The 13,119-nt window shown below is 38.0% G+C and overlaps 1 protein-coding gene across 5 annotated transcripts in view; it reads right to left on the bottom strand.

The window, feature by feature from the left end:
* Positions 1-887: 887 nt before the first annotated feature.
* Positions 888-13,119, bottom strand: part of LOC309875618 (serine/threonine-protein kinase Sgk3) — a 54,421-nt gene continuing 42,189 nt past the window's right edge. For all 5 annotated transcript variants that reach the window (XM_082755258.1, XM_082755259.1, XM_082755260.1 and 2 more), the window contains exons 7-17: positions 11,182-11,231; positions 10,076-10,133; positions 9,188-9,271; positions 8,963-9,094; positions 6,863-6,975; positions 6,605-6,641; positions 6,402-6,488; positions 4,331-4,426; positions 3,325-3,480; positions 2,598-2,687; positions 888-2,242 (exon numbers count right to left, since the gene is read on the bottom strand). In XM_082755258.1, coding sequence (XP_082611384.1) covers positions 2,072-2,242; positions 2,598-2,687; positions 3,325-3,480; positions 4,331-4,426; positions 6,402-6,488; positions 6,605-6,641; positions 6,863-6,975; positions 8,963-9,094; positions 9,188-9,271; positions 10,076-10,133; positions 11,182-11,231 — 1,074 coding nt within the window. In that variant the 3' untranslated portion in view covers positions 888-2,071. The remainder of the gene's footprint in view (positions 2,243-2,597; positions 2,688-3,324; positions 3,481-4,330; positions 4,427-6,401; positions 6,489-6,604; positions 6,642-6,862; positions 6,976-8,962; positions 9,095-9,187; positions 9,272-10,075; positions 10,134-11,181; positions 11,232-13,119) is intronic.

The raw sequence follows: 13,119 nt of genomic DNA, 5'->3' as shown, positions 1-13,119 counted from the left end.
AAGTAATCTCCTTCCTTATCATCTCTCTACAGTACTGTACTTCCTTGCTGTGAGAGGCAAAAAAAAAAAAAAAAAAAAAAAAAAAAAGTTGCAGTACATTTCCCTGCGGTAAGCAGAAGGCAGTTCCAGCAGCTTACAGAATCATTTCAGGGGTATGAAGAGTAAAAGCTCAGTATAGCTTAGTATGAGAATGGGTATTTCCTTTCTTCAAATCAATTTCTCCCTTCTACTCCATTAGAAAGGCCTATTGGAGAGAAGAAAAAAAAAAAAAAGGCTTGCTGCCAAACAATTACAACTGCAAGAACGTGATTCATTTAGTTACTGCTATCCTGAACAGCTGCATAGATTATTTCCAAACTTCTCAAAACTTTACAGTGGCACTATGGGAAATGAGCACTGCTCCACTCCCACAAATGATAGTCCCCCTTCCTTCCTTCCCTTCCAATGTTAATTCGTTCATATTTTACCCAGAGACTTCTTCCCACACCTCACACACCAACTATTCAGCATTACTCAAGCATTATGCAAGAGAAGTGGAATAAGCAAAGAATCCTGTTTTAGCTTCCACTTTTTTTTTGCTGTTGATAACATTAATTTCAGAAGAATTATGATTTGACAGACGATTGTTCGTGATACTCTCAATTTTTAACTGATCTTGATGCAATACAAGTAGTACTTCTCTTAGCTAGTTCTTCCTTCGTCAGAAAGGAAACCATTTAAATACTGAAATTTATTTAACACTTAACTCTGGCTGCTCCTCTGTGTCTTACCAGACTTCTCTCAAACCAAGGCATTTAACTGAATGCATTTATGAACAAAAAAACACAGAGCGTTTTTTGAAGTAACAGACAAAAATAAGTTGTTATTTACAGGTAATATATAATACTACCATAATAGGCTTTTACACGCTGTAACTGCGGTCAATTTTTGCATTGTTAAAAGTTTTCCTTAAACAGAAGTTGATCAGAACGATCAGTTTGTCCATACACGTGTATGTTACGAGAAATACAATAGCTTTTCACATTCTAAAAATTACCGACGTAATTTACATTACTTCTTCCAAATACCAAGTGAAGATTTAGAAATGGTGCAAAATGGGAGACAGAAGGACAAGTAGCTATGCATGTTTAAGTACAATCGATTTGGAACATAATTAGTGTTTCAAGCTATATACCAGTGAGAAAAATGCTTAAATATTTGGCATGATCCCCTCACCACCCATCCCTGGAAGGTTAAAGCAAGATAGCCTTTCAAAGTAGCGGTGATTATTGCTAATTATATCTTTGGAAAAGCAGAGTTTTTAACAAAAAATATTTTTAATGCAGTTGAAATCCAGACATTTATCTCAGGGAGGAAAAAAGGTAGAACACGTGATCAGTAATGTTATCAATTCAATACAGTTAATTTGTTCTATCCTTGCTTTGAGTAATCCCCCATGCCTCAGATAATCCAGTTGAGTGAATTAGGTACTCCAGCAAATGCAAAAACGACAATCCAGTTTTACATGCCCAGCTCTTCATTCTACAGAAATCCTCGAAGCATCTCAGTGTTAACTTAAATTAAACCTTCATTTAAGTGCTGACAGGTTAAGTTAACAAATTTCAAACTGATAAAACAGGGAAAACATTCACCTTTTTTAAACCAGGATATACAAAAGACGATTTGCATAGTTACAATTCAAGCACAAAGTCACTGTAAATAGGTACAAAGGCATTTATAAATTTACTAAATTTGCTGCTTTTTGTGCCAGCCTAATCTTAGATACATATGAATGTAAACCTGAAGGGACTGAGGAGAACAGTCAGTGTTTTTGCTTAAAAAAATACGTAAATGTAGAGAACATTATTTAAAGTTTTTAAAAATATTTTCTGCAGCAGGAATAAACAGTTCAGACCCCAAAGAAAGCCATCCAAAATGCCCAAATTCCTCCTATACAGCAGAGAAAGTTTGTTCATAGGTTTTAAACCTACATACAAAACGAGGCACAGGTTACACTATTTTGGAATGTGTTCATAACTCTAAGATTTCAGTTCATCCCAAGACTTCCAAAACACTGTTGGCTTTTAACTTCCTAGGAAAACATATCTTCAGAAGGTGGTGCGTAAGAAAATCCAACAAATGCATCATCTGCTTCTAGGACACTGGCATTAACAATGTTGTAATCAGAAGAAATGCAAACTGAGTACGGGACCATTTCTTCCGTAAACACGGCATCAAAATTCCCAATATCATCTGGGCCAACCTAGAAAACAGGAAGATCAATCAGTTGTCACATTAATACTGTGTTTTTAAAAGCTATGCATCTCCTGTAGATTTCAAATTTAACTCCTGAGACCATCTACTCTGCGTAATTCCTTCCTATGTAAACACAGAAAGCTTAAAGCAGCACACTACAGCATCCCTGACAGTTATTAAAAGCTTGCTTGTTTCTTTTAGGCTGCTGGCATTCAGGCCAGAAGTGATACACATTTATGATGTGATAAACCTGAGAAATACTAAGGAATACCTCTTAAGTGACTGTTAGGGAGCTGCAAAAACTTAAAAAATAATATTTTAAAGGCAGAATTTTGGCAGCTATGAACTGAAACAGCACCTACCACATTAGGATTAAACGGCGGCGGAATCTTCTTCTGAAGAAGGTCAGTCCAGCTGAGAGATTCAAAGAATGGGTGCTTTTGAATTTCAAGCTGCAGTAGGGAACAGAGATAACAGGCGTTTCAGAAATCCAACCTGTGCATCATAGTAAATACTACTTCAGATTGCATGCACAAACAAAACCTAAGGAAGTCAAGTCCTTCATTCAGTTTATTTTGCAATTAAAGCTGTAGTTGGCAAAAAGAGCAATTCAAATTTGTTAGCCTGCCTCTAAGAACTGGTTTCTGCATTTAAGCCTTAAAATCAACCACCTTAAAAACAAACCACAGAGCAGGAATGTTTCCTGTTACTATTTCTGTTCCTCCTTGCAAGATGTTAGTTTTTATAAAGATCACTGTCTGAGAAGCAGCAGCTTAACCAACTCTCCAATATGCTTAGTAGTTATGAAGCAGTAAACAGCTGTGCTAAACACTACCACCCTTTCATCATATTGCCACCACGAAAAAGTACTGTCATGACCCAAATGCTCTATTACAAGGCCAACACATGACCGAACATTAAATGAACACAACTGGTGTCTCAGAAGAAGAAATAAAAAGGAGAAGAGAGAGAGAGAGATTCGTAACAGAGCATTTTCTGCTCTGCCACTGTTAAACCTGTGTGGTGCACACAAATTTGTTCATGCCCCTTTAAATGCAGAAGGGCTTGATAAATTAGGACATTACATACAAAGTCTTCCCTTGCTCCGAGTCTGCTTTGCCGATCTTTCTCCAAGAGTTCTTCCAGAATAGACCAGGCTGTGAGACTGATTCCTGGACGCAGAACCAGGGGCTTATGAAGAATGTTCTCATACATCTCAGCAACATCACGGCAGTAAAAAGGCGGCTAGAAAACAAGTGTTAGATATGATTTCGAAGCCACATTCAGCATTTTGTTTTATGTGTATGCATCAGTAAACACTGCTATAAGAAATAGGAACTGGTAGCAATGAAGGAAGAAATCCACCTCTTCTTACTAGCTTTATTTTTTTTTTTAATTAAAAAATAATTTTAATTTAGTTTTTTTAAAGCTTTTTTACTAGCTAGCTTTATTTCAGTCATCCCCAGTGCCAAGTCTCTACACTTGACAGCTTCCCCCTGCCACCTCCTCTTTTCATAACATGTCCTCACCCTCACAAGTAGCTACAGATGCCCTCCAGATTCAAAGCTCCCACTGAGCCTGCCTGAAAAAAACAAGTGGAAAACCAGATCTGTTTCCCTACTTAAGGTCCAGATGCAGATAACTCTAAAGAAACCTAACAGAACACATCGCTATTAGAGTGATCACATATGTCTAGAAGCACAGTAAAAAAGATTTTTTTTCTTTTAATATTGGATTAAACAGCAAAAGAGCTAGAAGAACTCCTGGAAGACCTAAGTTAAAATACATATTTTAATTTATTGGGTATTATCACTATCGATACAGTTTACTCTGACGTTCCCTCAGTCATGGCTACCTGTCTTCAGAACTGATGTCTAGGACTTCACTGGAAAGCAAAAGTTTAAACACCCAGAGGCAATGCAAAATCCAAAAGAGAAAAACAGATGCGACGTTAAGGCAAACCGTTCATCCACTGAAGTGGAGTACTTCAACACTCTGCAAATGGCAGCATCTTTGACACTCTGGTGTACTTCAGGTGAGATACAAAGGGAGAAAAAGGGAAGCAATCCCTGCCCCACACGCATTAAGTACGTACCAGCCCGTACAGCATTTCATAAAGAACTGCACCGAGGCACCACCAGTCTACCGTGTTGTCATAGGGCTGCTTTTTAATAACTTCTGGTGCAAGATACTAAAATTAAAAGGAAAAATAGTGCATTAGGATACCAATAAAAAAAAAAACTAAGTTTGAAGCGCGTAACAGTAAATATCTTCAGGAAAAGTTGCTCACAGCAATTTTAAGACTGACATTTATCTTATCCTTCAAGGCAAATACTTCATCACCGTCTGCTCATTTAGCAAGTAGGACAGCTGTTTTCCCAACTGGAACAATGCTTTCCAAACACTATTGTTTTGCCAAATTACGTTCCCACCTCCATTACGAAACTCGTTAAACATTTCAAGTAGGCTGCCGTGATGTACGAGAGGCGACGTCCTCCCAGCGTACCTCTCTGTCAGCAGGCTGGCCACCAGCCAAGCCTGTGCTGCCATTCCAAGCCTGAGTGCTCCCCATCCAGTACGTAAGCACGAAAGGTGAAGTTCATTCTGCTTCAAGCTGATCACTGAGAAACAGTATGCCTTACTCTAAGTTTCACCATAAACTTTAGTGAGGGCATAAGTTGTGAATTGCTGAATTATCTAAATTGGAAGTTCCTGTAAAACAGCTGACATTTGATTTATTGCAAACATCTGGTATCAAACAATGACAATGCTAACTGGTTTCCATCTGCCTTGCAAGAAATCTGCTCAGCATCTCAGAACTCACTAACGCTACAGTACAAGCACAGCACTTCACAGTACAAGACCATTCTTGGTGGATATGTAATATAAAATCAGTACAGCTGGATCATCATCAGCTCAGTTTTCAACATATCACACACGTAGTTTCTAATCCTTTCCCTCAAGGCAAGAGGTTGCTCACTTTTATCATTCCAGTATCCAAATTCTGAAAGTTAATGTATGAAATGTATGGTAGCCTCTCTTTGTAAATCGACAAGGCACAGATACCACTGCAATGACATGAGCTGAAAGTCATAGTTTGTTTTTGTATGTATTTCTCAAACCTTTTGTATGCATGAGTGCCCTGTACCTCATTTGTCTGCAGATGGCCCTGCAAAAGCAGGGAAAGCAGTTGAGTATTTTGAACTCAACTACTTGTTTTAACCTTTCAGAGCTTTATAGGTGCTGGAAGTCAAACAACTCAGTGTGTAGAAACAGAGAATATCGTTACCCTTTTAGCAGGATTATTAAATATTTGAATCTGTATCTTGGATTAGAAAGAGTAATACACAACGGTTACATTTAGTCTTTACATTTTTAAGAACAGATATTAAGCAACTGCATTAGCATCCTCTTATGCTGCAACTCTTGCAAGTCCAAGGTAAGCATGAAAACTAGGTTTCTGAACACTAGACAAAAGTCCCACAGATTTTCCTCAAACAAATTTAACGTCAGTATTCTGTATATTGTACACTCCTCGCCCATCCTTCTCTGCCAAAGGCCTTTTCCATAATTTAAATTATGTTCCAAGTACAAAAAAAAAAGCCACTACTCTTGGCATCTCAGTCAATCCCTAGTACATGTTTAACACTTCCAGATTTCTGTTTTCCAGTCTGTCTCTTTTTACTAAGAAAAATAAAGTTAAATAAGCTGTCATCAAGTTCAAAGTTGCAGTCGCATACAAAAGTTGCTCAAGTCTCACAAGATACGAAGTGCCTCTAACCCTACTAAAAATGAGTGGCAGGATACGGTAAATAAATTCATACTGGCAAATCTGTCGCAGCTCTTACAAAAACCAACTGTCCTGTGTCTAGCCAGTGGTTAGGAGACATGGGAAAAAACAGTATGTGAAAAGTGTTGGGAAGAGGGAGTACAGAAGAGATGATTTATGAGGATGTGGGTAGTAAGTAGGAGATACTGTATTTTAGCAAACAGGACAAAGAACAGATCTGCAGTAAAGTCTCCTTTGGTCTGGTTGCATGGAAGAGCTTGTAAACAGAATGCAAGTCTCCAGCAATACAAAACTGAGTATCTGATCTTCTGTTTACACAAATAATTGTCAACAAACATTAGTTATTAGTCAAAAGACATGGAAGTTGTCAACATACTTCTGGTGTCCCGCAGAAAGTTGCAGTAGTTTCAGAACTCGCAATCCCTTCTTTACAAAGTCCAAAGTCTGTCAACACAACGTGACCCTGTTTAAGAAAAGAGTAATATTTTTTAAAAAAATAGAACATGCTCGACATGCATATGCATAAAATGTCCATTTTCTGAGAAGGATAGAGAATCAAAAATCCTGTTGCATACTTACTAGTGAATCTAGGAGAATGTTTTCTGGCTTTAAATCCCTATTAAAAAAAAAAATCCTTGTATTAATTCAAAGCAGAAGTCACTAACACAAAAGCTTCAAAGGCATGGGCTTTTATTCTTCAGTTGAAAGAAGCTTTAAGTTTTTTGAAAACATTATGTTCAAATTTCTCCCAAGATGACTTCATACAGCACTTTTTTTTACTCCGTAATTTGTCCCACTTGAACTTCTGCAGTACAAGAATACAGCTCAGAAACTTACCTGTACACTATATTTATGGAGTGTAAGTAGCCCAGTGCACTGGCGATTTCAGCAGCATAAAATCTGGCTCTGTGCTCAGGAAAGGAACGTTCTCTTTGTAAGTGAAAGAACAGCTGTAAATTCGCAAAACAGCAAATAAGAACAAAACACACAAAATCGGGTTAGTAAGGTGCAATTTTAACAGTGAAGAGTCATTTTACTTATCTGTCTACACTTTTAAGAATGGAAAATGAAATAAAATTGGCTTTGCTGCATTACAACGTTCCTTTACCCACTTCTTTTCTGGTCTTTTACACTTCTGAAACACACAGGTAACTCAGCTACAAGGTTATCCCCTTAAAACCAAGAATAGTCAAAAAAAATGGGAAAAAACACTAAGTTGTGAACAGAGGCTGGCAAGATTCAACCACGCAAGACAAACCTCCTAACAGGATATAGCCAGGTGTCAATCAAGTCATCTTCCATTTCCGAGTATCCTTGTATTCGAAGTTTTATACAAAGCATTTATTTAATTGTATTCTGAGAACGCTTCAGGAGATGTATATTCCAGGCTGATTCTCTGATGTTCTCAACTACAGAACTTTGGCTGTAAATAGTTTGAGCAGATGCAGAAGGCCAGCCAAAGATTAAATCATATACATATGAAATTGTGCTACAGTCAACTTTTACTTTATTTTATTATTTTTTTTAAGAGAACAGAATTTTTCTGTTTTCTACCTGCAAAAAGCCACCAAAAAACTTCCAAGTGCTTCACTGAACTTTGAAGGCTGTTTTTAAATTGTACTTCAGTTTGCCTGGAAGAATGCCAAGCTAAGCTGTGGCCAAAAATTCAGTGTAGAGCAAACCAGGAGTTTGTTAACGCTGTCTGAATTAGACGACAGTACATTAGGCTAGAGGAAGGTTCATCAAAGTCCAGACTCTGGCACTCAAAGGGGTTTGGAGCCCAGGTCTGGGGGCACCATGAATACTGGCAGTGGGCCTTATGAGTATCTACTAAACCTATAGCACAATTCGTACTTCATAATGATTTATTCTACATACTTTACTCTTTTCTGCGTAGAGACAGCTGCAGGGACATAAACAGATAACCCTGAGCTCTGCTGAATTAAACTACTTAAACTCTACCTCCTTCTCATGTTCTCTGTCAGCTACCAGAGTTTTATCTTCTGCAACAGCATCCTGCCTCCTCCTCCTTTATTCTGCTTTAAGGCTCTCTAAGGCCTTTTGAAAAGGCGTGTATTTTACAGAAATAAGTTACCAAATTGAAAACACAGCAGGACAGCTCCCCTTTACAGCACATACGTTGGATAACTACTTTCACACAATCACTTTTCACTACACTTGGTGATCTTCAGTCACAACTCAGTCTGCAATGCCCCAGTTTTCTGTAAAACCTCAGGAAGCAACAGAAGTGACATTTCATACCCTGCTCAAGTTTATTAGCTATTCAGCCAGTAGTTTCTTGAGCACTCCTGGAAATACTTTGTCTTTAGCCAGAGACATGTTGCTTTTCAAACTGGTCCAGAACATCTTAATTAAATATTTACAGCCTTCTTCCATTTCTTTCACATGTTTCCCTCCAAGTTACTTAATGAGTCCTCATACTCAATAGCATCACTTCAGGGAAAACAATCCTGAGAATAAGGCTATTTGGCAATAAATAATTAGCCAATGCAAAGCCACAGAATAATCCCAAGATTCCTATAAACATAGTAGCAAACTCAATTGCCTGTTTCTTTCCTTCCACTTTTGAAGTGCCAGCATCTCAGCTAATTCAGATGAAAGAGAAAAAGACAGTTTTACATGCTGAAAAGTGTCAACATATGATTAATTCATAACAGAGATAAATTTAGGTAACTGTAAAAGAGACAGTATTTTTATCTGACAACCATGAATTAATTCTGGATTGAAGCTGTTGATAAGAACAGGGTCTGTATAGCCACAGAAGTCTGCGGGAACAGCATTGCTTTAGATAAAGAACCAAGACGTTCAAAACTTGGGATAATACCGATCACAGCCCACTGTAAAGGATCATTTCATTGTGCTAATTCTAGGTGAGAGGAATGAAGAGGCTCAAATCCAAGCAGAATCACCACATACCTCTCCTCCATTAATGAAATCCAGAACAAAGTAAAGCTTTTCCGTAGTTTGGAATGAGTAATGTAATCCCACTAGAAATGGATGTTTCACATTTTTCAGAAGCACATTACGTTCAGCCATAATATGTTTTTGCTGTAGAGAGGTAAAGGATCAGTAAGTAAACAGGAACAATTTTGTAATTAAGGGGAAGAGAAAGGGGTGAGGGAGAGAGCATATTTTCTTCACCTCTTTCCTGTTAAGAACAATTTTTTTCTGCAGCACTTTGACAGCGTAATATTTCCCATCCAGTTTTCTTTTGGCAAGAAGAACCTGTGAAGTTCAAAACAAAGAAAGAAACGCGGTTGCTGTATTTCACATCTGATTAGTATTTTCTTAATTTCAGCATAACTGGAAAGCATTAAAGCTATGTGTTCTCAATAGCATCTCTGCTTTTCATGTAGTCAGTCACCAACAGAGTGAATGGAGTTTAGAGTAGATAGCACCAGAACAGTGATACAGTTTAGCATAATCTGTCTATATAGCGGTATCATGAAAGACTGAATTACAGCATTTATTTTCCAGGAGCTGCTGTCTCTCTAGAGACAAATTTCAGCTGGTTTTGTACGTTTTAAAGTTAATTCTGTGGAAAAACAACACTTTGAAAAATAACTTGTTAAAGATTTCAAGAGAGTTTCTCTGTTGCATCTCTTTGGAGAATATCAATATGAAAATCACTTCTCAAAGTGCTGCTCCATAGCATTAGGTGCTTGACATAGCAGCCCACACCAGCAAAGGCAAGCACAGGATTTGTACTCCAGCTGCTGCACGAGCACAGGGGTACCTCCCTTCCCCCCTGGGGACAAGAGAGGATCCCTACTGCTCTTAACAAGAGAGGAAAACACTAATTTGTTACTCCCAACAAGTGACCAAGGAAGACAACTACCACCACACCAGCAATAAATAGCAGCACTACTATGAAGTGGCAGCAACAGGAATCCAATACAAGGATTTATATACCATCCTAGGATGATACAGCTTCCAAAGCCTCTGGCAAAGTCTCCAGCCAGCAGTCACTATGCAAGACACCAGCTGGAACTCCTGCACCAGGTAAGACACAGGAATTAGAAAGCTCACCTTGCCGAAGCTTCCTTTCCCAATGACTTTCAGGAAATCAAAGTCTGTTGGTTTAGCGCTGAAAGATATTTAGAAAGGACAGAGGTCATTTGGCCATAGCCTCTAGTTTATTTTTAAAAATAAATAAATAATTAAATCTTCATCTCCCCATGACTTTTCCTGGAGCTCGCCTCCTATTTCTCAACAGCCAACTGGACTCTAGAGCTTACATGAGGGAAGGAAGGACCACGTTTGTCATCTATTCTCTTTCTTCAGCCCATCCTTACCTCCATGCATTGCTCCCCCATTTTAAATTAAAGCGAGAGGAGGGAAGCTGTTACACCTTCCTCTTCTGAGCATGTATTTGCATAAATTCTGTCTGTTTCCCCACTTCCTGCATCACCACTCCTTTCAGTTATTTCCAATAATTCCCTCATTTTTTCCTAAGTACAATTCAGAAGTATTTTTGTCAGCAAAATAATTATCCATCTCTTCAGCTACTGAAACAACAGTAATGTCCCAATACAGCTCTTCATTTACTGTCCCTCAAGGGAAGTAATCTTAAAATTTCATTTCTTGCTGCAGTCTATTAAGCATTTTCCCTGTTAGCCCAGGACAAATCTGAGGAGAAAAAAACAACAACAAAAAAAAGACAAAAAGCTCTGTGCTTTGATGACAAAAGCACAAATTTGTAGGTATCTGAGAACAGAAACTCTGCAGAAGACACCAGAGAAGCAATTTGTGACTGCAGTCTGTATTATCAACAAGGTAAGTTGCTCCTTTGTCATGTACTAGAAGGAACTTGTTTTCAGAAACTGGTCACATTCTTAACAGTTTTGGGACCACTCCCAAAGGAAGAGAGGGTTTTTTTTGGCTATATCATCCTTAAGTAAAAGGACAGCAGTGTAGTCCCACCGGGCACGAACCTACAGATAACAGCAGACTAACAAAACCTGAAGGTGAAAAGGAAAAAAAAAATTAAAGGGTTTATTTAGCACAGGATTAAATGTCTTGCTTCCTTCCAAGCACTGAAAATAAAAAATAAAGCCATACGTCCAAAGAACTCTTCATACTATTAACAATTATGTTCAGTCTAATTTTTCAGTTTTTAGTTAATTGAAACCTACTGAGGATTTCCAGATGGTCCCAAGTTGATATTCGGTGAGGTAGAATTTAACTGTTGAGACAAAAAAAGAGGTTTATTTTATTTTTCACTTTACTTATACTTCAACCAGTAGTAATTACAAAATACTTCACTGATTTGCTCCACCTATACCCCTACACTTGTTAGAATAGCTTTTCACAGATATCTAACATCTAAACTGGGAGCACTGTAAGTTGCAATATCTGGCCGTCACCACATCGTCACAAAAAATATTTCCACACACATCATATTGCAGGATAAAGATAATACAGTAGTCATGTGCAGATAGAAAGAACAAGATTAAGAATGAAAATTTAAGACTGTCTCAACAAATGATGTGTTCCTCATGGAGAATTTGGCTCCCTCCCTATTCACTCTAGGAATACACTTTCTACCTTTTGTCCTAAATTCTCCAAGACCTTACCAATAAAATTATTTTTAATCCCCACTGCTTATGCAAAAGTCTAATTAAAGACGTAGTGCTTTAAAAAAAAAAAAAAAAAAAAAAGTGAACATTCCCCCCACCAAGAAAAAACATTACCAACCTTTCCCACCCTGACATTAAAGGTTAACTAACTAATTCCAGGAACGGTATGAGTCTTACCAGCACACACCCAGCTGGAATTTGGAAATTACACAGACAAGAGGAAACCACCTTCGTTTAAGTAACTTTCTCCATTTTGTTTTTAATTAAAGAAGCAGCAGCAATACCCGCACTGTTATTTTGGACTTTATCAGAGAAAGGCAAATTCTAAAGACAAGTTATCTGGAGATAGGCAGACAGGTATCACAAAATCAGCACTCCCTGAGCAGCAACACGAGATGTGACTACTGCACTAGTAAGAACCAACTGCACCATGGCACTAAACTGTTTTTAAAGACCACTATGTACATTTTAAGACTGGGGGGGGGGGGTTTGTTATTGTTCCTGGTTGTACAGCTACATCACTTACAGTAACTATGAGAGTGTTAATTTCTATCAAAGAGTACGGCCCAGGCCACTACACATTAGCTCTCCTCCTATTTTGGAATTTGTTGTGGTATAATACATTATGTATTTTCTACAGAAGCTTTCCACATTACTTACAGTATCTTTCAAAAAAGAGGAGAAGAAAACTTGTCTTTTGAATTATAATATTCTGCATTATTCTGCTGTATGCTCACTGTGCTGTCAAGTACTTCAGAAGGAAAAAAAAAAAAAAAGCAAAAGATCAGCATCTTTGGAAGTGAGACTTTCAGAAACACACTACATTGTGTGCGATCCACAGCAGATTCAAAAAGGCAACTCTTACATTCTTTAAGAGGGACTGAATAAAAAGAGAAGTACCCAGGTCACATCTATATGCCAAGATGTAAACCAGAGAAAACAAGGTCAATGACGGCACTTCTGCCTTCCTAGAAAGACTTTTTGCAACCAGCACTGTTTCTGGAGATTGTAAATCAACTTTCAGAGAATCCATCTAAATTGTACTTCCGTAGTGGCTCTTCTGACAAAAGAGGCTTGAGACCTCACAGTGTTCAATATGAACTGAAATTAAATCCATCTTTGCTCCTGAGTGACTTCTAGAAAGGCTGAAATTTCTTTTTCCTCCATGAGAATTGCATTTCTCCCTCTCCTTAAAAACCAAAACAAACAAAACCCCACACAATTAAACATTCAGTCTCTGCTGCTCCTTGCCAGATGCCCTTAGCAAGAATCTTTGAAGAGACTGAAAAGAACTGTGACAACTAAACTGTGACTAAATCTGAGTCTTTCACCCGCAGCAAATGGGGAAGAAGCAAGACAAAGCTAGCAATCATTCTAAATCTTCTCCGCTATTCCTATCTGACAGGAAAATATCCTACAGCCCACAGCAGAACAGTTTTGTTTAAAAGAGTAGAGAGGAGATTTACTGCAAAACCGATTGGCAATTTTCAGTAA

This window comes from Aythya marila (assembly GCF_965140915.1).
Source record: "Aythya marila genome assembly, chromosome: 2".
Taxonomy (NCBI): Eukaryota; Metazoa; Chordata; class Aves; order Anseriformes; family Anatidae; genus Aythya; species Aythya marila.
Note: the sequence above shows the minus strand (reverse complement) of the source record. Positions and strands in the feature narration are given on the sequence as shown.